The sequence below is a fragment of the Chelonia mydas genome, chromosome 11, assembly GCF_015237465.2.
Source record: "Chelonia mydas isolate rCheMyd1 chromosome 11, rCheMyd1.pri.v2, whole genome shotgun sequence".
Taxonomy (NCBI): Eukaryota; Metazoa; Chordata; order Testudines; family Cheloniidae; genus Chelonia; species Chelonia mydas.
In genome coordinates, this window is record NC_051251.2 from 1,816,084 (window position 1) to 1,837,687 (window position 21,604).

Below are 21,604 nucleotides of genomic sequence, written 5' to 3' on the forward strand. Positions count from 1 at the left end.
GGGTGGCCTGGGAGCCGGGGCCCCCACAGCAGGGCTGGTTCCCGAGGTGGAGGGAGCCCTCTGGCCTCGCTCTCGTTGGCGGGGTGGGGGCAGCTGCCTACCGAGGCTCGCCCTCAGGGACAGGTGGAGCGGGACCCTCCCCGGCCGGTGGGGTGGGCTCCGACCAGCGGCGCTCTTGGCAGGGGGAGGAGGCTGCCGGCGGCCCATGGCAGGTTCCGCGGGGAGGCGGAGGGAGGGAGCTGGGAGGCTGGGACATGGGCAGGGTGCGGTCCTGGCGGTTCCCGATCCCGGATCTCTTCAATTTCCCCTCTCACTCGTGCCCTGGGAGTGGAGACAGCAGCGGCTCCGGCTCCAGCTCCAGCCCCTGCAGCCACCGCCGCCCTGACCACCAGGGCGCCAACCGCGGGGACTCCGGGCAGCCGGGCCCCGGCCCCGCAGCAGCCGCCCCGCTGCCAAAACAAACGGCCCTTCGCTATTTATTGGAGGCGGCCGGGCAGGAAAGCTCAGAGCAGGCGGCCAGCCCCAGGCGCCGGGCAGCAGCAGCGGGGCGCACGGCAGCACCTGCCCGGCACACGGCCACCTTTACGCACTGGATGGCGACCCCCCTGGGGCACGGCGAGCACCCCGGCCGAGCCTGAGGGGCTCCCGGGCTGAGGACCCCCCTGTCGCCCGCCTCCCCTCCCCGGCGGAGCTGCCCAGCGTCCCCGCTGTCCCCGGACTTCCCTGCCATGAAGCTGGCCCGGCTCCTGCTGCTCCTGAGCGGGTGCGCGCTGCTGCTGGCCCCGGCGGTGCGGGGGTGCGGGCCGGGCCGGGTGGTGGGCAGCCGCCGGCGGCCCCCCAGGAAGCTCATCCCGCTGGCTTACAAGCAGTTCAGCCCCAACGTGCCCGAGAAAACCCTGGGCGCCAGCGGCAGGTACGAGGGCAAGATCGCCCGGAACTCGGAGCGCTTTAAGGAGCTGACCCCCAACTACAACCCCGACATCATCTTCAAGGACGAAGAGAACACGGGAGCCGACCGCCTCATGACCCAGGTACGGGCCCAGCCCCTCCCCGGGCCATGCCAGGCTCCTGAGCCCTCTGCGCCCTGCAGTCCTTCCTCTCCGGGGGAGCCCTGCTCTCTTCCTCCCCGCCCCCCCGGCTCCTGCCCTGATCCCTGCTTCAGCCATGCCGGGCTCCGGGGGACATTCCACATCCTGTCCGGGGGCCCCGGCTCAGGTGCTGGGAGGGAGGCCTGGAAGTGCCCCGCCGTGCGGGGTAGAGCAATGGCCCGAGCAGATGCTTCCTCCCCGGATAGCTGCCCGCTGCGGTGACCCTCTGCTGCAGGCACCTGCCCTCCCGAAGGCCCCTCTCCAGTCGGATCCCCGATGCGCGGCGGGGCTCTCCTCTGTTCTCCCAGGCCCGGCTTCGTTTGTTTGCCCTCCGCTGCCCTCCTTCCCCCGAGCCCGGGGACCTTCCCCGTGCAGTGACCGGCGGCGCGGGGCGGCAGCGCTGCAGGGGGGCCCAGGCTCTGGAGGCGGAGAGGAGCTGCGGGGATCAGGGCGCGCGGCGCGGCTCTCCCATTCACCTGCCGGGCAGCGTGCGCTCTGGGTCTCCGGCTGCGGGCCCCGCCCCCGTCAGCGCCAGTCCGAGGCGCAGGAGGTGGCGAGTTCACAGCCGGCCCCCGGCAGCCACAAGATGCTCGGAGTCACGAGGGGCTTCCCGGGCGCAAGCGGCTGCCCCAGCCCGCTAGGAAGTTCCCGTCCCTGGAGGGAGTCGGGGGCGGATGCCGTGGAGGACCAGAGCGCTGGAGGGAGCGGGAGGGGGTGGGCAGTGGCATCCCCCTGCCTGCCCCGGGAGGCCCCCAGCTGGGCAGTCCCTTGGCACTGGCTGGGGGTAGGGTTCAGTGTCTGAAATCTCCAGAGCCCTGGGACCCTGTGCTGTGAGGCGGGCAGTGGAGGGTGTCTTGGACCCAGTGCTGCAGTGGGGGGAGGGGGGCAGTGGAGGGTCTCTTGGACCCAGTGCTGCAGCGGGGGGAGGGGGGCAGTGGAGGGTCTCTTGGACCCAGTGCTGCAGTGGGGGGAGGGGGGCAGTGGAGGGTGTCTTGGACCCAGTGCTGCAGTGGGGGGGAGGGGGGCAGTGGAGGGTGTCTTGGACCCAGTGCTGCAGTGGGGGGAGGGGGGCAGTGGAGGGTGTCTTGGACCCAGTGCTGCAGTGGGGGGGGAGGGGGGCAGTGGAGGGTGTCTTGGACCCAGTGCTGCAGCGGGGGGAGGGGGGGCAGTGGAGGGTCTCTTGGACCCAGTGCTGCAGCGGGGGGGAGGGGGGCAGTGGAGGGTGTCTTGGACCCAGTGCTGCAGTGGAGGCAGGGGGGCAGTGGAGGGTGTCTTGGACCCAGTGCTGCAGTGGGGGGAGGGGGGCAGTGGAGGGTGTCTTGGACCCAGTGCTGCAGTGGGGGGAGGGGGGCAGTGGAGGGTGTCTTGGACGCAGTGCTGCAGTGGGGGGAGGGGGGCAGTGGAGGGTGTCTTGGACCCAGTGCTGCAGTGGGGGGAGGGGGGCAGTGGAGGGTGTCTTGGACCCAGTGCTGCAGTGGGGGGAGGGGGGCAGTGGAGGGTGTCTTGGACCCAGTGCTGCAGCGGGGGGAGGGGGGCAGTGGAGGGTGTCTTGGACCCAGTGCTCCAATGGGGGGAGGGGGGCAGTGGAGGGTCTCTTGGACCCAGTGCTCCAATGGGGGGAGGGGGGGCAGTGGAGGGTGTCTTGGACCCAGTGCTGCAGTGGGGGGAGGGGGGCAGTGGAGGGTGTCTTGGACCCAGTGCTGCAGCGGGGGGAGGGGGGCAGTGGAGGGTCTCTTGGACCCAGTGCTGCAGTGGAGGGAGGGGGGCAGTGGAGGGTGTCTTGGACCCAGTGCTCCAATGGGGGGAGGGGGGGCAGTGGAGGGTGTCCTTGGACCCAGTGCTGCAGCGGGGGGAGGGGGGCAGTGGAGGGTGTCTTGGACCCAGTGCTCCAATGGGGGGAGGGGGCAGTGGAGGGTCTCTTGGACCCAGTGCTCCAATGGGGGGAGGGGGGCAGTGGAGGGTGTCTTGGACCCAGTGCTGCAGTGGGGGGAGGGGGGCAGTGGAGGGTGTCTTGGACCCAGTGCTCCAATGGGGGGAGGGGGGCAGTGGAGGGTCTCTTGGACCCAGTGCTCCAATGGGGGGAGGGGGGCAGTGGAGGGTGTCTTGGACCCAGTGCTGCAGTGGGGGGAGGGGGGGCAGTGGAGGGTGTCTTGGACCCAGTGCTGCAGTGGGGAGGGGGGCAGTGGAGGGTGTCTTGGACCCAGTGCTGCAGTGGGGGGAGGGGGGCAGTGGAGGGTGTCTTGGACCCAGTGCTGCAGTGGGGGGAGGGGGGCAGTGGAGGGTGTCTTGGACCCAGTGCTGCAGTGGGGGGGAGGGGGGGCAGTGGAGGGTGTCTTGGACCCAGTGCTCCAATGGGGGGAGGGGGGCAGTGGAGGGTGTCTTGGACCCAGTGCTCCAATGGGGGGAGGGGGGCAGTGGAGGGTGTCTTGGACCCAGTGCTGCAGTGGGGGGGGCGGGGGGCAGTGGAGGGTGTCTTGGACCCAGTGCTGCAGTGGGGGGAGGGGGGCAGTGGAGGGTGTCTTGGACCCAGTGCTGCAGTGGGGAGGGGGGCAGTGGAGGGTGTCTTGGACCCAGTGCTGGGGAGGCAGAGCGGCTGGGGGTCGTGGCGCTGTGCCAAAGCAGCGTAGAGAGCCTTCTCGGGCTGCAGAGGGACCAGGAAAGGGGGACGGCTGGGGTGACCCTTGTCAGCACCCACAGCACAGACTGACCCTTGGCTGCTCAGTGGTCGCGTCCTCTGTCCCCTCGGCTAGGGTCTGAGACCACAGCCGGGTCCCTGCTGGCGCTGCCCACTGGGGACTGAGTGGAGCAGGTGGCTGCGTGGGCTCCGCAGGGCGGTAGGAGCCCCTTGTTGGCACGAGTGACTTGGGCCCACGGGGAGCAGAGCAGGAGCTGGTCGCTGGCCACTTCCCACGAAGGCTCTGGGCACACCTGGGTGCCCAGCTCCGCGGCGGGGCAGGCCTCTTCGATCAGGGCCTGAGAATGGGGCGAGGAGGGGAGGGCTCGGGTGTGACTGCCGCGGGCATGACACCGAGCACCACGCGCCCCACCCGGCCTCTGTCCAGGGGCTGAGCACCCGGGAGGGTGGTGGAGGTGGGGGCAGTGGCCTTGCAGGGCTCCGTCCGCGTGACCGGCTGGCACTGCCCAGGGTGGCAAAGCAGAACCTCGCGCTCTCCACTGGGGAGGTGAATGTCCCCAGAGCCCTGGGCAGAGCTGCCTAGCAGGCACAGCCTTCACTCGGAGCAGGCAGCTCACTGCGCAGCATTGGCCAAGCCCTCACCCTCTCCGTGCCTCAGTTTCCCCTGCCTCTGGGAGCTGGGGGGTTGCTGGTGGGGGGTGGGTTGATGTCTGGGGTGGAGTGTTTGGAAAGTTACTGACCCTCGCCGGGCGTGGCCCTGTCTAACGTAGGGGACAATGGCCTGTCGTAAATTCCACCTGGAAGCCAGCAGAGGCGGCCTGGGACAGGGGAGGGTGGCTCCGGGACGAAGGTTACCCGGCGTTTCGGTGTGGGCAAGGAGAATGCCTGCGGCTTTCAGGAATGCAGATAAGGAGCTTGGTCCCAGCCCTCTCTGCTGATTTACAGCCCAGGTGAATTTCCCAGCAGAGACTCTGGGTCCCAGGGCTGGAGGCTGGCGCTGGCCGCACTGGGCCCGTGGGTTCCTGGCTGGCGGGGGAATGACTCGCGTGCCCTGGGCTGAGCACAGGAGGCTGTGAAAGCGGAGGTTCGGTGGACTCCGGCCTTGGTGTGTGTGAGGACAGGAGAACTCCAGGAAGTGAGTGTCGGGCAGTCTGACATCACTGGGGACTGGATCCCTGGATAGGTGCCGCCCGGGACAGGCCCCTGCACTCCAAGCTGCTCCTGCCTGACCTGCTTGGACCTCCGCTGAGTCTGCCAGCCAGGGGCAGTTAGTGCCAGCTGGGGTGTGGGCTGGGAGCCCAAAGCACTTCACAGCTAGTAATGACTGTCACATGGGTCACTAATGCCAGTTGCTGGATCAGAGCCAGCACCCCCTAGAGGGGACAGGCCCCGTGTCCCCCTGAGCCAGCCAGTCCCTGCCCTGGGGCCAGATCGGAGCCAGCGCCCCCTAGAGGGGAAAGGACCAGTGCCCCATTCCACCCCCTTCCCCCCGCCCTCCCCCGAGCCAGCCAGTCTTCCGCTCTGGAGCCTGATCACAGCCAGCGTCCCCTAGAGGGGACAGGCCCCATGTCCCAACTCTGAGCCCTATTTCTGTCTCTCGCTGCACCACGCAGGGCAGAACCGGTCCCAAGTAATCCCAGGGTGTCACTCTTCTCGCCGTGTGTGTGGAGTGGCCAGCCCAATGGGGCCCTGACCAGAGCCTCTCGGCACCCCACAGCCCAGACGTTACATCTGAAAGTGCCCTGGGGGCTGGACGCCCGCTGGCCTGGCCCTGGTGGGATCCCAGTGGCCAAGATGTAAGGACACCTGGCTGGGGGAGCAGGGGGCTGCCAGCCAATCGCACCAGGACTCCCAGCACCCTTGGGGCAGCAGCCTTCCCAGTGCCCCCTGCGGGGGAGGGTGAAGGGAGAGATGCCCCTAGGGCCCCAGGCGGCTTGAGGTGCAGGCTCCACGCTGCCAGGATGGCTGGGAGGGGACGGGACCCACTCCCATGCAACCCCTCGCCTCACTGGCTTTTACTGCTGTTGACTCACCTCAGAACCTGTTTTCCCCAAGTCCAAGGGTCTGGGCGTCTGGGTGGTGCTGTGAGATGCTGGGGGGCGGGGAGGGCTGCTCCCCGCCTCCCCTTATCGGTTCATCTGCCTCAAGAATCTGCGTCTGTTTGCTCTGCGCTGGGCCGGGCCTGCTGGCAGGCGCTGAGAGAAGGCCCCACCTTTCCCCTCCCATGGAGCCGGCCCCTCACCACCCTCGCTGGGCAGAGGAATTTCTCAGGTGCCCCCCCCATGGTGCCATTTGGGCCAGCCTCATTGCCCAGCCCCACTGGCCTGCAGACCCAGTGTGCTGCCCCCTCCCGGGGGGCTCCTCACCCCCCACCCTGCATAGTGGGGCTGGCAGTGCCTGGGCAGGCTGCCCTGCTGAGGAAATGCCACTGACACCCCCCCCCCGCAACACAGGGACGGCAGGGCCTTGGTCCCCGTCCAAGGTGGGGCTGCTGGCTGCCCTCCATGTGTGTATGGTGTGGGGGGCTCAGCCTGGCCCTGCCATATTGGGGCTCCCGGTGGGAGTGGGTCCCGCCTGGCCTTGCTTGTGAGTGACTCCGTTGGGAGCTGAAGGTGCCAAGCGGGCACAGCATGAGCCTGGTGCCAAACGCCCTGCGAGCAGGATCACCCTAGGGGAGGGGCACTCCCTCTCCAAGGCCCCGTTCAGCCCTCGGCCCCTGCTGGGGCCATCAAGCTTGGCACAGAACTCAGCTGGGAGCCCTGAGCAGCTGGGCACGACCACTGGTCAGTGCTGACTGGGCTGGTGCTGGCTCCTCGCCCTGGGGGAGCTGGTCCTTCATAGTGAGTGAGCCTGCTTACCTGCCACGTGGGCCGGGGTCTCTCCGGGCATCTCCAAGCCGTGCTCTCCCTCTGGCCTCCCCCTCCAGCTCTCCGAGGTGTGGAACCGCAGGGGCTGCATACCTGAGACAGGGCGTTGGATGCCACTCCTGCCTGAAACCAGCTGCTGTGTGAAGGGCACCAGCCCCTCTGAGAGCCCAGGGCACCTGCTTAGGCTAGCAGCCTGTTTCCAGCAGTGGCCCACAGCCGATGGCTCAGGGGGCAGCATTACCCTCCCCCCCCACCTGTAATGTCCCTGGCTGGCTGTGCAGACTGGGAGGGCAGAACGTCCTGCAGCGTGAGACTGGATCCATCCTTTCACTCGTATCCTTAGCGTGCAGAGCTACTCACGCACTGTACAGCCATGACATTGCCCTCGCCGGCTCCCTCTTGTGGCAGAGAGTTCCACAGGCCAACTGGGCGCTGTGACTCCCCTGCCAGCGATTTCCTCGGGTGGCTGCTCACGGCACTGGGCAAACTGAGCCCAGGGTGGGTTCTTGCTGTGCCCTTCCCAGCCATCACCACCCCGGCAGTGATGCAAGCACCTGGCAGCCCTGCTCCAGTCCTGAGCCTGTCTCTGTGGCCAGCTCTGTGTGCCAGTCTCTGGGATCTCTCCCTCTCTCTCCCCGTCGTGATCTGAGTATGTGGCTGCCACTGTCGCCATGGCGGTGGCCTGGGTCGGGGGGCAGCCAGCTCTGCTCCCACTGAAGACCTGGCAACAGGCCAAGGCAGATCCCAGACTACATGTAGCCGTGTGGACGCTGGCCAGGCTGCAGCGTGCCCACTGGTACAGGGCATCCGGGCATGCAGGGATTTCTGTCTCCCCCGCCCTTTGGGTACCTTTGCCCCCGCCCCACAATGGGGTGTACCTGAGCTGCACTGCCCTGGCCATGCCCTGCTCTCTGAGCTGGAGGCAGCCCGGTGCCGGGGAGCATCCCGTGCCCCGAAGGGGGGCGCCTGGCTGCGATCCCTGCCCCGTCCCCAGGCACTCGCCTGTGGGGCCTCTCTGGCACGGCAGTGACACCTGCTGGCTACAGCTGGGAATGGCAGAGCAGCACTTCGCTCCAGCCACAGGGACCTTCGCCCTCCCAGCTGCCCCCTGCACGCCCCCTCCCTGGCGTGTGTCCACACAGCAGGGCCTGGGTGGCTGGGAGCTGCCCTGGGCTGGGGTGGGACAGGTTTGCTCCCTGGCCAGTGGCCGAAGTGAAAGCAGCTGGGGTCTGAGCCCCCTTCCCCTGACGCCTGCCCTGTGCAGCCATGTCCCCATCGCCTGGGACAGTGTGCCCCACGGATGGGGAAGTGCAATGCAGGGGGCGCGCCTGGGGCTGGGGAGGATTTCAGGTGACGCTAAACTGTGAGGAGCTGAGAATCCCATGGGGGACCCAGCAATCAGCAAGCATCTTTCTGCCCATGCAGCACCTAGCACGGGGGGTCCTGGCCCGTGACTCGGCTCCTCGGAGTGAGGGTCCTATGCAGCCAGGAGAAGGGGGAAATAACCTGACGGCCAGGTGTGCACTGGGAGGAAGGGCTGAGAGAGGGGCGGGGAACAGGCCAGGAGCTTGCAGGGGATCTGTAAGCACAGGGGGCCTGGGCATGGTGGGGGCGGCTCTAATCTGCTGGGGAGATCCACCGCCGGGAAGAGGTGAACGTGCCGTGTGTGCAGGGTTGGCAGGCCCATATGGGGCTCCAGTTACCCCAGCTTTGCTGGGCCCCACCACCCCCATTGCACAGACGTTTAGGGGACCCCCTGAGCTCAGCGTCCTGCTGCAATTGTTCCCCCCTTTTCCTCTCGTCTGTCCTGTGGGTGTGTTTCTGTCTGTCCATCCCAGAGGAGCTGCTCCAAGGATGGGGTGGGAGGGAGGAAAGGAACAGCTGAACTGGGGCCATGTGCAGACTGAGCTGGGGCTATGGGGCTGCATGCTGGGGGGTCGAGGGGCGTGACCAGGGGCGATGGGATGAGGCTGGGGAGGGGCGTCCTGGCCGGATGCCGTTGTCTGCCGAGGGAAGGGGTCGGGGTCGGAGAGTGCGCAGTCATGGCGCGTGATGCCCGGGGCCCAGGGGGGCAGCCCTGCCTGATGCTGGGGTTTATGGGAGCCAGCGCATGAGCGCCCCCTGCCTGGGAGGATGTCAGGTGCAGCTTGGGCAGCGGGGGGGATCAGGGCTGCTGTGGGCCCACGAGGCAGAACAGCCTCCCCCTCCTGCCGGCTGCTGTGAGCTGGAGTCAAACCAGGGCCTGGGGGTCCCGGCCCATCCCTGCCTGGCTGCAGAGCTGAGCGGGCCCCGTGCCAGCCTCCCCGCCCGGCCAGGAGGGGTGTCTCTGGGGCTGGCTGGGCTGCATGGCCAGGGGGCTGAGGGGGACGCGGTGGCCCCACTCCCAGTCAGGCTGGTGGCACCCACGCCGTGGTGCCATGTCCCTGGGCAGGAAAGGGGAGGTGGTTCATGGGGACAACCCCCCCGCCCCCCTATGAATTATGTTTGTCAAATTCCTTCCCTGTCTTATCTCTGGCTGGCCCCGACACTGAGACTGCACCCGGCAGTTGGGGAGCACGCGGGAGGGGGGCGGGGGGAGGGCAGAGAGGAACCTCTCTGGGGCAAAGGCCCCTTTCCCCCGTCCCCTCCCTCTGCATCCCAGCCCCCCCCCAGGCCCACTGCATCAGGAAGGGCCCCCCAGCACTGTGGCCCCCCCTCACATTGCAGACTTTGCCTGTCACCCACCCTAGACCTGTGGATGGGGAGCCCCCAGCCCATACCTCCCATCCCTGCACTGACCCCGTCTGCCCCTTCTAGCAAACTCCCTTCTGCCTCTCCTGGGCCCTCCCCAGCCCAAGGGAGGTGTCATGGCCAGAGCAGCCGCAGGGTGGGGCCTCCTGGTTTGGGAGGGGCAGGGGGTGCCTGGGAGAGCCCCAGGGAGAGAACTCAGTGCCAGGCTCTGAATGCCCGGCGGTGATGCCCTGTCCAGCCTTTCCCCACTGGGGACCCCTGAGCTGGGTTCGGAGCTTCCTGAGCTCACAACTGACGTGAGAGTAGAAGCCTCAGCTGCAGCCTTGGAATGTCTCACAATTATCATCACATGGCTATTCTTCACCCTCCATCCTCCTGCGGGGCAGCCCAGGGCTGGCTAGCAGGGGCTGCGGGTCGGCAGTGAGGGGCACCGGCAGAGCTGGGGGGAGCCCAGGGCCAGGCTAGCAGGGGCTGCGGGTCGGCAGTGAGGGGCACCGGCAGAGCTGGGGGGAGCCCAGGGCCAGGCTAGCAGGGGCTGCGGGTCGGCAGTGAGGGGCACCGGCAGAGCTGGGGGGAGCCCAGGGCCGGGCTAGCAGGGGCTGCGGATCGGGAGTGAGGGGCACCGGCAGAGCTGGGGGGAGCCCAGGGCCGGGCTAGCAGGGGCTGCGGATCGGGAGTGAGGGGCACCGGCAGAGCTGGGGGGAGCCCAGGGCCGGGCTAGCAGGGGCTGCGGATCGGGAGTGAGGGGCACTGGCAGAGCTGGGGGGAGCCCAGGGCCAGGCTAGCAGGGGCTGCGGGTCGGCAGTGAGGGGCACCGGCAGAGCTGGGGGGAGCCCAGGGCCGGGCTAGCAGGGGCTGCGGATCGGGAGTGAGGGGCACCGGCAGAGCTGGGGGGAGCCCAGGGCTGGGCTAGCAGGGGCTGCGGGTCGGGAGTGAGGGGCACCGGCAGAGCTGGGGGGAGCCCAGGGCCGGGCTAGCAGGGGCTGCGGATCGGGAGTGAGGGGCACCGGCAGAGCTGGGGGGAGCCCAGGGCCGGGCTAGCAGGGGCTGCGGGTCGGCAGTGAGGGGCACCGGCAGAGCTGGGGGGAGCCCAGGGCCGGGCTAGCAGGGGCTGCGGATCGGGAGTGAGGGGCACCGGCAGAGCTGGGGGGAGCCCAGGGCCGGGCTAGCAGGGGCTGCGGGTCGGCAGTGAGGGGCACCGGCAGAGCTGGGGGGAGCCCAGGGCCGGGCTAGCAGGGGCTGCGGGTCGGGAGTGAGGGGCACTGGCAGAGCTGGGGGGAGCCCAGGGCCGGGCTAGCAGGGGCTGCGGGTCGGGAGTGAGGGGCACCGGCAGAGCTGGGGGGAGCCCAGGGCCGGGCTAGCAGGCCGCTGTGGGTCGGGAGTGAGGGGCTGCCTCAGGTCCGGCAAGTTGGGGGTTTCTCGTGCCGCTGATATTGGCCCCAGCAGTTCAGGGATGACAGACCAAGCTCCCCCCCAGGTCACCCAGTTGGACTGAACCCCGGCCCGGCCCTCCCAGTTCGCAGCCTGGGTTCTGGGGGTGCATCTGTCTCCAAACCCTTCCTTGCGCTGATCCCTGTTCCTGGTGGGAGCCCAGGGCTCTGGGTGCCTGGGGGAGGGGAGGCAGTGGGGGAGGGGGATACAGAGGGCTCGGACAGGGGGCTATGGGCTGGCACTGAAGTCACACCCCCAGGCTGTAGAACCAGCAGGAGCACGTTCCTCCCCAGCTGGGTTGGGGGCGCCCTGGGGCCGCGTTTCCCTGGGGGTCGGGGGCTGGAGGAGGGGCTGTCCTGGGGCTGGGGGCGGAGGGTGGGGAAGGGCCGTCCCTGGGGTCTGCGGTGCCCATGTTTGGGATGGTTTTTCGCTGGAGGCTCTGATCCGACCAGGAGACTCCCTCAGACCATAGCCATCAGTGCAGCCCCATCCCTGTCCTCCTGGGGGCGCCCTTCCCCGGCTCTGCCGGGCACCCACCCTGGCTAGGGAGGGAGCCGCTGGAGAGTGTCTCCAGCCTCCCCCTGCCCCAGCACTGGGGCAGTGAGAGTGAGAACCGCCCCCCATGGGGGCTGGGAGGGGGCTGTGGGGCTTGGTTCTAACCCCCCAGGCTAGCAGTGACCCAACAGCCCTGCCAGCTGCCTGGAGGCCGGGGTGAGGGTCTGCCGGGTCTCAGCCCAGCACCCCATGGGTCAGTGCCCACCTCACCAAACCCATGGGCACCAGCTGGGCCCCTCACTGCCAGGCCCAGCAGAGGGTTGCCCAGACTGCGCCAGGGCCCCCGCGGGGCGGGTGTGAGGGGGAAGTGACTGCAGGGCTCAGCTCCTGCCGACTCCGTGGCTCCCCGTGCGGGCCCTGGCCCTGCCGGTCGGGGAAGGGGTCTGCCAGCCTCGCCCCCCGTGGATGGGAAGCGATTGCCAGGGGTGTGGTGTGGACGTGGCACCCTGGGGCAGTGCGGGTCGTGCCCAGAGGCTGTGGGGCTGCTGAAGGGAGCCTGGCCCTTATGGGCACGCGGGAGCAGCTCCTGGCGGTGTGTGGCCCCGGCCCAGGCCATGGGTGGGGGCGCCGGGGAGGGGCGGGGAAGGCGTCGCACCAGCGTTGGAGGTGACGAAAGAAGCGAAGGCGTCATGGCGGGAGAGGCAAAGTACCGGCATGGCTCTGAATCTGGCCCGGAGCCGGAGAGCAAACCGGGGGCTGAAAGGGTCAGTTTGCATTGGGGCCAAAGGCTACTCGCGGCCACGGGTGGGTTGCTCGAGGCAGCAGTGAGCTGGGAAGGGGGACAGGTGTGTGCGGCTACGCCAGGTGAGTTCGGTTAACGTGAGGCACTTCAGGGAGCCCCGAAGGAGCCGGGGGGATGAGGCCCACGGCGGCCGGTGAAACAGTCCCGTGTATTCTGGGGGTGGGTGTAAACACACACCTCGCGGGGTCTGATTCCCTGGATCCCCCAGGAGAGACCCGCGTCCAGTCGCTGTGTGTGGACTGCTCGCCCGTCTCCCTGGGGGCATGGCCCCGCCACAGCGGTCTCGGGAGGGTGACGAGAATGGCCCAGGCCGCCTAGGGAGGCTGCCGGCTGCAGAGCGGGGGCTGTGATGGGGCGGGGAGGGGCTGGACTTACAGGGCGTGGGGTGGGGGGGTAGCTTGGTGCACTCTGTGTGGGGTATGGGGGATCCCCACACGCAGCAGGGGGCAGCAGAGGGCTGGCTTTGCAGTATGGGGCAGAGGGAGGGGGAACCCCCCGGCAGGGGTCGGGTCCGGCTGCCCCATGTACAGCCTGTTTGGCTCCCAGCAATGTCCTGGGGGTGCAGGCTGATAAACCCTAACCCCCCCCACTCTGTCCTGCCCCCCGGTCTGTCCTGCCTCTCCCCCTGTCTTGCCCCCCCACTCTGTCTTGCCCCTCCCCCCTCTGTCCTGCCCCCGCTTTGTCCTGCCCCACTCCCCGCTCTGTGCTGCCCCCCCCCCCCCCCGGCTCTGCACTAATTCTCCCCCTGCCCGCAGCGCTGCAAGGACCGCCTGAACTCCCTGGCCATCTCGGTGATGAACCAGTGGCCAGGGGTGAAGCTGCGGGTGACCGAGGGCTGGGACGAGGACGGGCACCACTCGGAGGAGTCACTGCACTACGAGGGCCGAGCCGTGGACATCACCACCTCCGACCGGGACCGCAACAAGTACGGGCTGCTGGCGCGCCTGGCCGTGGAGGCCGGCTTCGACTGGGTCTACTACGAGTCCAAGGCCCACATCCACTGCTCCGTCAAGTCAGGTGGGGCGGGCCGGGCCGGGCGCTGCTCGCGCGTGTGGCCGTGGGACCCGGGAGCTGGGGGTAACTGCTTGGCTGGACCAGCCTGGCCCCACTACCCCGCAGCCCCTGGTCCCCTCCCTCGCCCACCCCCACTCCAGTGCCCCCACCCACCTTGCCCTTGCCCACTCCGTCTCAGCCTCCTGCCCACCCTGCCCCACACCCCCAGCTGTCCCGCCCACCCTGCCCCCACCAAACTCCCCCCAGCTCTTCCATCACTCTGCCTGCCCTGCACCCGCTCCCCCACCATGCTGTCCTACCCAGCGTACCCTCGCCCTAGGCTCCAACCCCCCCTTAGTCCCCCTCGTCACCATCCCATCCCCTCCTGAACCCCCAACCCATCCAGCGCCATCTCCCCCCACATTCCACCTCAGGCTCTGCTCACGCCCCTGCCCCCGCTTCCTCTGCCCAAACATCAGAGCCACATAGCACCTCACCTGCCCCCCCATCTTTGAGTATCCCCTGCTCCCCCTCCCCATCCTGTGCTGGGAAGACAGCAGTTCCATGGCCGTGGGGAGATGGGAGGCAGGGGCTGGTTGCTCTGGGGTGAGAACGAACAGCTCGGGGTAGAGCTCCGACACGGCATCTCGAAACATCCCAGCTTGGCAATGTTTGCTCAGGGGGAGCCCGGGGCTGGGCTGGCAGGGGCTGCAGGTCGGGAGTGAGGGGCACCGGCAGGGCTGGGGGGAGCCCAGGGCTGGGCTCGCAGGAGGCTGCAGGTCGGGAGTGAGGGGCACCGGCAGGGCTGGGGGGGGGCAGGGCTAGTCTCGCAGGGGGCTGCGGGTCGGGAGTGAGGGGCACCGGCAGAGCCAGGGCTGGGGGGAGCCCAGGGCTGGGCTAGCAGGGGCTGCGGGTCGGGAGTGAGGGGCACCGGCAGAGCTGGGGGGAGCCCAGGGCTGGGCTAGCAGGGGGCTGCGGGTCGGGAGTGAGGGGTCAGGCTGTGTTTGGGATTGAGGCGTCATCACCTGCTTTGTCTGTTGCCGTCGGCTTGGGGTGCGAGCGCCCGTCCCACCCAGACATGAGCGCACAGGACTGGGAGGCCCTGCTGGGGGGCCCTGCTCTCGCGGGATCCCTGCCCCTGCTCTGTGAGGGCTGCCGGGGCTCCCCGCCACTGGGGCTGGGCTGGGGGGACCCTCACTCCGGCGCGACTCGGGGTGAATTCTGGGCAGGAGCCGATTGTCCCGTCGGATCCTCGCCGGGAGCCTGTCCCTGAGCCCTGAGGGCCTGGGCACGGCGCGGCTGCCTGGCCACAGGGCCCGCCCAGGCGGCAGGGCCAGGGTCTGGCGCCGGCTCCCCGGGCCCTGCCGTCGGCGCCCAGGGAGAGGCAGCCCGGCGGGCAGCGAGGGGTCTGTGGTGCACGGTGCGCTGTTCCGATTGCTCCCAGCAGAGACCCCCGGATAATTCCCGTCCCGCAGCACCCCCAGGACGTGCCCCTCGAGAGGAGGCGGGTTCGGACCCAGCGGGCAGGCGTTGACCGTGGCCTCTTCTCGCTGTGCTTTGCCCAGTAGTGTGATGGGAGGCGCCCTGGGCACGCCCAGCCTCGGGGCTCTGGCCGCTGGGCAGGAAGCGTTTGCTAGGCCCCGGCTCCCCCCGCGCGGGGCCCGTCCTGATGCCTTGGCCTGGATCCATCAGCCTCGCCTGCTCGGACACAGCCTGGGCCCCCGCGCTGACCGGCTGCCCCGGCCCAGGCCAGGATGGGCGCGACCGGGACCAGGAGCGAGCCGTGCTGGAGAGAGGACAGAGCGGGGCAGGGCCCCCGGACAATGGAGGGAGCTGGCAGCTGGGCACCGAGTGGCCCTGGCCAGGGAGCTCCAGCGTGCGGCTGTTGCCCCCCTGGGCTCCAGGCCTCCTGCCACGATCTTGGGGACCCCCCCCCCCCGTGTCTGCCACGCCACTGGGAGCACGTGGTGCGTGGCTGGGACCGGGCGCGGGCTGCTGGGGGGGCTGCTCCCCATCCTCAGCTCTGCGCGTCGGGGGCAGCTGGCCTGCCCCATGCCAGGGAATAAACCCATTTTATTTTTGTACCGTGGCCACGGGGACCCTTCTGTGTATCATGTCCACCCCCGCCATCACCACACCTGTTCCTTCCCCCCGGCCTGCCCCGAACACCCCCCATCACCTCCCCTTTGCCCCCGCAAACACACCCCCCCGAGTGTCCCCTCACCTGCCCCCACCTGCCCGAACACCTCCCATCACCTCCCTTCTGCCCCGCCCCGAATGCCTGCCCTCCATGTCTGCCCCAGTGACCCCTGCTCCTCTGTGCCCCCCCCGCCTGGCTCTTTTGTGCCCATCCCGATGGGCTGGGGGAGTCTATCAGGCAGGATCAGGGCCGGCAGGTGGTGCCAGAGCTTGGCCTGGGCCAGTGTTAATGTGCCCAGGTTCGGGGCTCTGCCCCCAGGGACGGTCCCTGGCCGGATCCATCCCCCTGCCGGGGCTTTCTCCCCACATTTGGTTTAAATTCTCCCCACTGGTTCCCCCCCACTGTTGGCACTGAGCCAGGCCAGGCAGCGTCGCTCTCTGCCTGTGGCCAGGCTCTGAGCCCCCCGTGGGGCTGGTGCTGGTGCTGAGGGGCCCGGGCAGGATTGGGGGGGGGATCCCAGGGGCACCTTCGGGGGCTGAATCTGCAACTGTGGGAAATAAAAGGATTTGCTCTGGAGTTTGATGCTTTTCTCAATCAGCCTCCAGCCCAGGGTGGGGCCCCAGCAAGTGGGGCCAGGCCTCCCCATGGCTCCCATTCTCCCTCTGCTGGCCTGGGGGGGGGAGTGCCAGGGGGAGCCTGCCCGGGAAGGGAGCCGGGGGGGGGGTCTGCAGGTGGCAGGGAAGTGGGGGGCAGGAGGCCATATCTGGATGAGGGCGTCACATGGGGGCGGGAGTTTGAGTGGGGCTGTGTGGGGCGGAGGGGCAGGAGGAGCGGGGGAGGTGTGGGTGAAAGGGAAGAGAGAAGAAGGTTGGGGGCTGCTGAGGGGTGGGAGCAGGTGAGGGGCAGGCGGTGGGAAGGGAACAGGGGTGAGAGGAAGCCCTGTACACCCAGCCCTTGGACCCCCCAGTGCCCACCCCCCTGGGCGCCCAGCCCCCTGGAGCTCAGCATGGGGGGGGGGGGTGGCCAGCTTGTCAGTGCTCCAGCCCCCCACTTTGGCAGGTGCTGCACTGGAGCTAGGTCAGCTCCCGGGGATGTTCCCCCCCAAACCCCTTCCCTGCCCCCTCCGGGATGTTCCCCCCCAAACCCTCCTGCTCCAGGCTCCCTGCCCCCTCCAGGGGTTTGGTGACTAAACCCCCCCCCCAGCACCCGTGGGCCGGCCAGGCTTGTGGGCACAGGCTGGGGCGAACTCCCCCGGGGATTGGCACTGGGGGCGCCAGCCCGGTAACACCCCCCTCGCCTGCCCGGGGTCCAGCTGGCAGGAGCTGCAGACGGTCCCACCCCCAGCCGGCTGCCCAGTGCAGCGGGTCTGGCTCCGGCCCCAAGCCGGGCTGGCCAGGCCGGGAGCAGGTTTCCGGCTGTGAGGGCAGATGGGCGACAGGCCCCACAGGGCCAGCGGGAGACCTGCTGACCCCCCCCCCCCGACACACACCCGCTAGCAACAGAGCCCTACAGATTGGGGGCTCGGTTACAGCCCCACCCCCACCCCATGCTCCGTGCTCCTCGGGGTGCCTGGAACCCCCCAGCTGGGGGGAATGCGGCTGCAGGTGGGGGCGGGGGATGGGATACAATGGAGGCAGGATGGGATTGTGAGCTGGGGGCGGTGGGTAGGTTATTGGGTGTTTTCGAGCTGGGGTGTGGAGGGGGTGAAGGGTCCTGGGGCGCGTGGGGGGCAGTGCAGAATATTGCCCTTACGGGAAGTGTGGGGGTAAATTGGGGGGGCTGCACTCTGGCTCTGGCTGTTGGGTTGAGGCAGGTCCCACCCCAGAGGCAGCCACATGTCAGCACTGGGGTGGGTGTGTCTCCTGTATAAACAGACCCTACGCCCCACCCCAGAGGTGGCTGCATTGCCCGCCAGGTCAGGGATCCGCAGGGTGACCGCCCTGTCCTCTCTTGTTCCCTCTAGAGCATTCGGCGGCCGCGAAGACGGGTGGCTGCTTCCCTGCCCGGGCCCTGGCGACGCTGGAGAGTGGGGTGAGGACCCCGCTGTGGGCGCTGCGCCCGGGGCAGCGGGTGCTGGCTATGGACGAGCAGGGCCGGGCCACCTACAGCGACTTCCTGGCCTTCCTGGACAAGGAGGCGTCGGCGCCCACCACCTTCCACGTGATCGAGACCCAGGAGCCGCCCCGTCGACTGGCCCTGACCCCTGCCCACTTGCTGTTCGTGGCCGAGAACTCCACGGCGCCCGCTGCCCGCTTCCAGGCCGCCTTCGCCAGCCACGTGCGGCCCGGCCACTACGTGCTGGTGGCAGAGGTGGGGATGAGCCTGCGGCCGGCCAGGGTGGTGGATGTCTCCACCCAGACAGACTTCGGGGCCTACGCCCCCCTCACCCGTCACGGGACCCTGGTGGTGGACGACGTGGTGGCCTCCTGCTTCGCCCTGGTGCAGGAGCAGCGGCTGGCGCAGCTGGCGTTCTGGCCGCTCCGGCTGTACCATAGCCTGGCGGGCGGGCACAGGACGCAGCCGGAGGGCGTGCACTGGTACTCGGGGCTGCTGTACCACCTGGGCCGGCTGCTGCTGGCCCCGGAGAGCTTCCACCCGCTGGGGACGGCCCAGTTTGAGAGCTGAGGGCTGCCGGGGAGAGGAGAGGGACGGGCGGAGGGGTGGCCATTGGGCCGCTCTGCCAGGAGCAGCGCCAGGGCAGCTGCCTGGGAAGAGGAGCCATCCACGCTCTGAATGCCGCCTGCCCTAGGAAGCGGGGCCGGCTGAGCCCGCGCAGGGCCCGGCCAGAGTGGGCAGGGAGGCTGGGGCACGTCCTGCCCTGGGCCCGGATCCCGTGTGCCAGCGCGGCTGGGCCCCACCACTGACAGACCCCTGCGGAGCCACCAGCCTGGGGCTGGGGGACCCGTCTCATGTCCCCAGCTACCCCAGCTGCTCCGGGAGGCCTGGACCTGTGGGGCCCGGATGCCAGTCTCCCCCCTCTGCTGCTGGCGCCAGGGCTGCCCCGGCTCCCTGCCAGCCTGGGCTCTGCCAACCAGCCCAGGGCCCCGGGACGGGGGCTGCTGGGGGGGGGCGCCCCCAGATGAATCTACATGCTGCTATTTTTGTGCGTGAGGCGAGTTCCAGGGACAGTGGTGAAGGGGGAGGGGCCAGGCGGGAGCCCCCCCATGCTGGGGGCAATGGCGAGGGGGGTGTGGAGGTGCCCAGCACAGGGGCCGGTGCGGGGCAGGGCACAGCAGAGGAGAGATCTGAGTGCCAGAGCGGCTCCGTGCCCAGCCAGGCCGCCCGGCTACCGGCGCCCCAAGGGCTGGGCTGGGCAGACACCCCCTCCCGGCAGGGCAGCCCCCTGCGCCAGGTGGAGGCAAAGTCGCTGCTGAGAACGAGACGGTGCCCCCAGGGACGGGCCAGCCACGCGGCTTCTGAGGACACGAGGCTGCCCAGCCAGGCCGGGGGGCCCTGGGGTGAGTGTGAGCAGGGGAGCGCACCGGGGGGCTTGGGGCCCGGGGGTGGGGGCGGGTTCCTGGGCACGGTGCGCCGGTGGAGGGCGAGATCTGGGCCGGGCTGGGCTGCAGAGCCAGGAGAGGTGCCTCTTAGCCAGATGTGAGCCTGTGTGTGTGTGTGGCGGAGGGGTTACGGGGTGGAGAGCCCCCCCCCCAAAAAATATTACTAAAAATAGCACCAGTGCAGGCCCAGACTCTGAAATCACCCATCTCCCCCTGCCCCCACCCCATCTGTGCCATTCACGCCCACAAAACCAGGTGCCCCCCGGGCTTTGAAGTGGCTACCAGACTCCCCCCCCCCAGGGTAAGTCATGGCTGCTCCCCTCGTGACAGGGAACTCCCCCCCGCTGGCAGCACCAGCCACAGGGACCCCCCCAGCTCTAGTCAGTGGCTCAGTGTCTGTGGCTCGGCCGTGGGCCGTGTCCCCCTCCTGCCGCATCAGCCCCCCGTTATTTATTTCTCTGCTCGCTGTAACGGAGCTGGTGTCCCTGTGGCGGAGGCTCCGGGGGTGGGGTGGGGGGGTCAAAGCAGAAATTATTTAAAGATTATTGTAAAGCCGGCGTGGCTGGCGCCCGTTGGCCGGAGCGGGCCGCAACCCGCTTGTCTCTTCACTGGAGGGCGATTTCCCGGTCAGGGACAAGGCCAATAAACCGATGGACTCACGGGTGCTCCACGCGTCTCTGTGGTTTCGAGCCAAGCCCAGGGCAAACGCCCGCAAGCCGCCGTCCCCTGCCCCGGCGCCGGCCAGGAGCCTCCCTGGCCACGCAGGACATAGGGGGAAATGCGGCCAGCTCTGGAGCGGAGCACAGCGCCCCCCACCAGCACACGACACTCTCGGAAACGCTCCATGGAAATCCCGGGGTGGGGGTCACGTCCGTGGGAATGGGCCACGCAGGAGAAGTGCTAGGGGGCCTGTCATGCCCACGGGAGGCAGGAGGTGGAGGGCCCAGGGCTCTGGCAGCTGGCACCCCCGCTGGCATAGGGGCTGGGGCACCGGGGGCAGCCCTGACTCCGAGGGGAGAGACCCGCACTTGCCCGGGAGTCTCCCACCCCGTTCCTGGCCTGGCCCCGCTGTGCCATGGGAGCCCATATAAAGCCGCCCCGGGCGTGCTCCCGAAGGGACAGCAGGGGGCGCTGCCCTACAGCAAATCCGCCAGGGGCCGGGAAGCTGGGCGCCAGGCCTGAGCCCTCTCCTGCCAGGGGCGGGGGGCTTTGGCTGCGGCTCCCCCCCCCGGGAAGGGCCCTGCCCCCCCAAGGGCTGCCCCAGGGCTGTGGGGAGCCCCCGCCTGGGGAACCCGGGGTCCAGAGCAGGCCCAGGGGGACCAGGCAGGTGCTGCCAAGCCAGGCGCCCACAGCAGGGCCAGGAGCGAGTTCGGGCTCCGCCAGGTGTGGTGGGCGCAGGGGCAAGGACTTTGGATGGGGTCCAGCCTGGGGGCCCTCCAGCCACCCCAACACGGCCCGTCCAGGGAGCAGGGCTGGGCGTCCCCGACGCCACCCCCAGCCCGGGAGTCACCCTGGGGGCGGGAGAGGAGTGGGGTCCTCGTGGGCTGTCAGGGGCTGGCCCGAAGCCCTGCCTGGAGGTCACAGCCCTTGGCCAAACTGGTCCGGCCCCATCCCCTGGCCGCCTCTCAGGGCCCGGGGCCCCCTCTGGCTCCCCCTGAGCCCCCAGCTGCCTCTCAGGCCCTGGAGCCCCCTCTGGCTCCCCCTGAGCCCCCAACTAGCCTCTCAGGCCCCGGGGCCCCCTCCGGCTCCCCCTGAGCCCCCAGCCGCCTCTCAGGCCCCCTCCAACTCCCCCTGAGACCCCAGCTGCCTCTCAGGCCCCGGGGCCCCCTCCGGCTCCCCCTGAGACCCCAGCCGCCTCTCAGGCCCCCTCCAACTCCCCCTGAGACCCCAGCTGCCTCTCAGGCCCCGGGGCCCCCTCCGGCTCCCCCTGAGCCCCCAGCCGCCTCTCAGGCCCCCTCCAACTCCCCCTGAGACCCCAGCCCCCTCTCAGGCCCCGGGGCCCCCTCCGGCTCCCCCTGAGCCCCCAGCCGCCTCTCAGGCCCCCTCCAACTCCCCCTGAGACCCCAGCTGCCTCTCAGGCCCTGGGGCCCCCTCTGGCTCCCCCTGAGCCCCCAACTCGCCTCTCAGGCCCTGGGGCCCCCTCCAGCTCCCCATGAGCCCCCAGCCGCCTCTCAGGCCCCCTCCAACTCCCCCTGAGATCCCAGCTGCCTCTCAGGCCCCGGGGCCCCTTCTGGCTCCCCTGAGTCCCCAACTTGCTTCTCAGGCTCCCTCTGGCTCCCCCTGAGCCCCCAACTCGTGTCTCAGGGCCCAGGGCCCCCTCCATCTCCCCCCCAAGCTCCCAGCCGCCTCCCCCAGCCAGTCTGGCCATTTCTTCTCCACCCCTTTTGGATCCAGCCCTTTCCATCCATCCTGACAGGCAAGTCCGTGTCCCCCCACCCCAAATCCAGGCCCTGCTTTGACTCCCACCATGTCACCGACCCCGGCACTGCCTTCGGCCCAGCCAAACCCCGCCGTCTCCTTGCTCAGTGCCCCCCCTTCCCCCTTGTTCTGCCCGGCACCAGCAACCCCCCCAGTGCCGGCGTGCAGACTCCAGCCCTGGGGCCAGGCTCCGGGCGCCCAGGGACCCCGCTCAGCCCCAGCCCAGCGCGGAGCGAGCCGGCGCTCAGGCCGACGCGGGACCGGGGAGGGGGACTAATGCCGAGGCCGCTGGCAGCTAATTTAATTAGGTTCTTATTACAGAGCAGGACAAATTGGTCCCCAGGGTCCCCGGGGTCAGGCCGTGAGAGGAGCTTTATGGAGTGAGGTTTCAATTGTCCCTTCTCCCCCCCCAGGCTGGACAGGGAGGGGGGACTGGCTCTAATTAAGAGGGGAGGGTTGGCTCTGCCCTTTGGGAGTTCAGGGCCCACCTCCTCCCACTGCCTCC

General features: G+C 69.5%; 1 protein-coding gene across 2 annotated transcripts; it reads left to right on the forward strand.

The window, feature by feature from the left end:
- Positions 1 to 257: 257 nt before the first annotated feature.
- IHH (Indian hedgehog signaling molecule) lies at positions 258 to 19,332 on the forward strand. 2 transcript variants are annotated; one of them, XM_043525631.1, is made up of 4 exons: positions 258 to 1,031; positions 12,804 to 13,065; positions 17,145 to 17,822; positions 17,897 to 19,332. In XM_043525631.1, the coding sequence occupies exons 1-3, from the start codon at positions 729 to 731 to the stop codon at positions 17,804 to 17,806; spliced, it is 1,227 nt and encodes a 408-aa protein (XP_043381566.1). In that variant the 5' UTR covers positions 258 to 728; the 3' UTR covers positions 17,807 to 17,822; positions 17,897 to 19,332. The 2 variants fall into 2 exon arrangements, with proteins under 2 accessions (XP_043381566.1, XP_037768599.1); XM_037912671.2 differs by having other exon boundaries at positions 17,145 to 19,332.
- Positions 19,333 to 21,604: the final 2,272 nt, after the last annotated feature.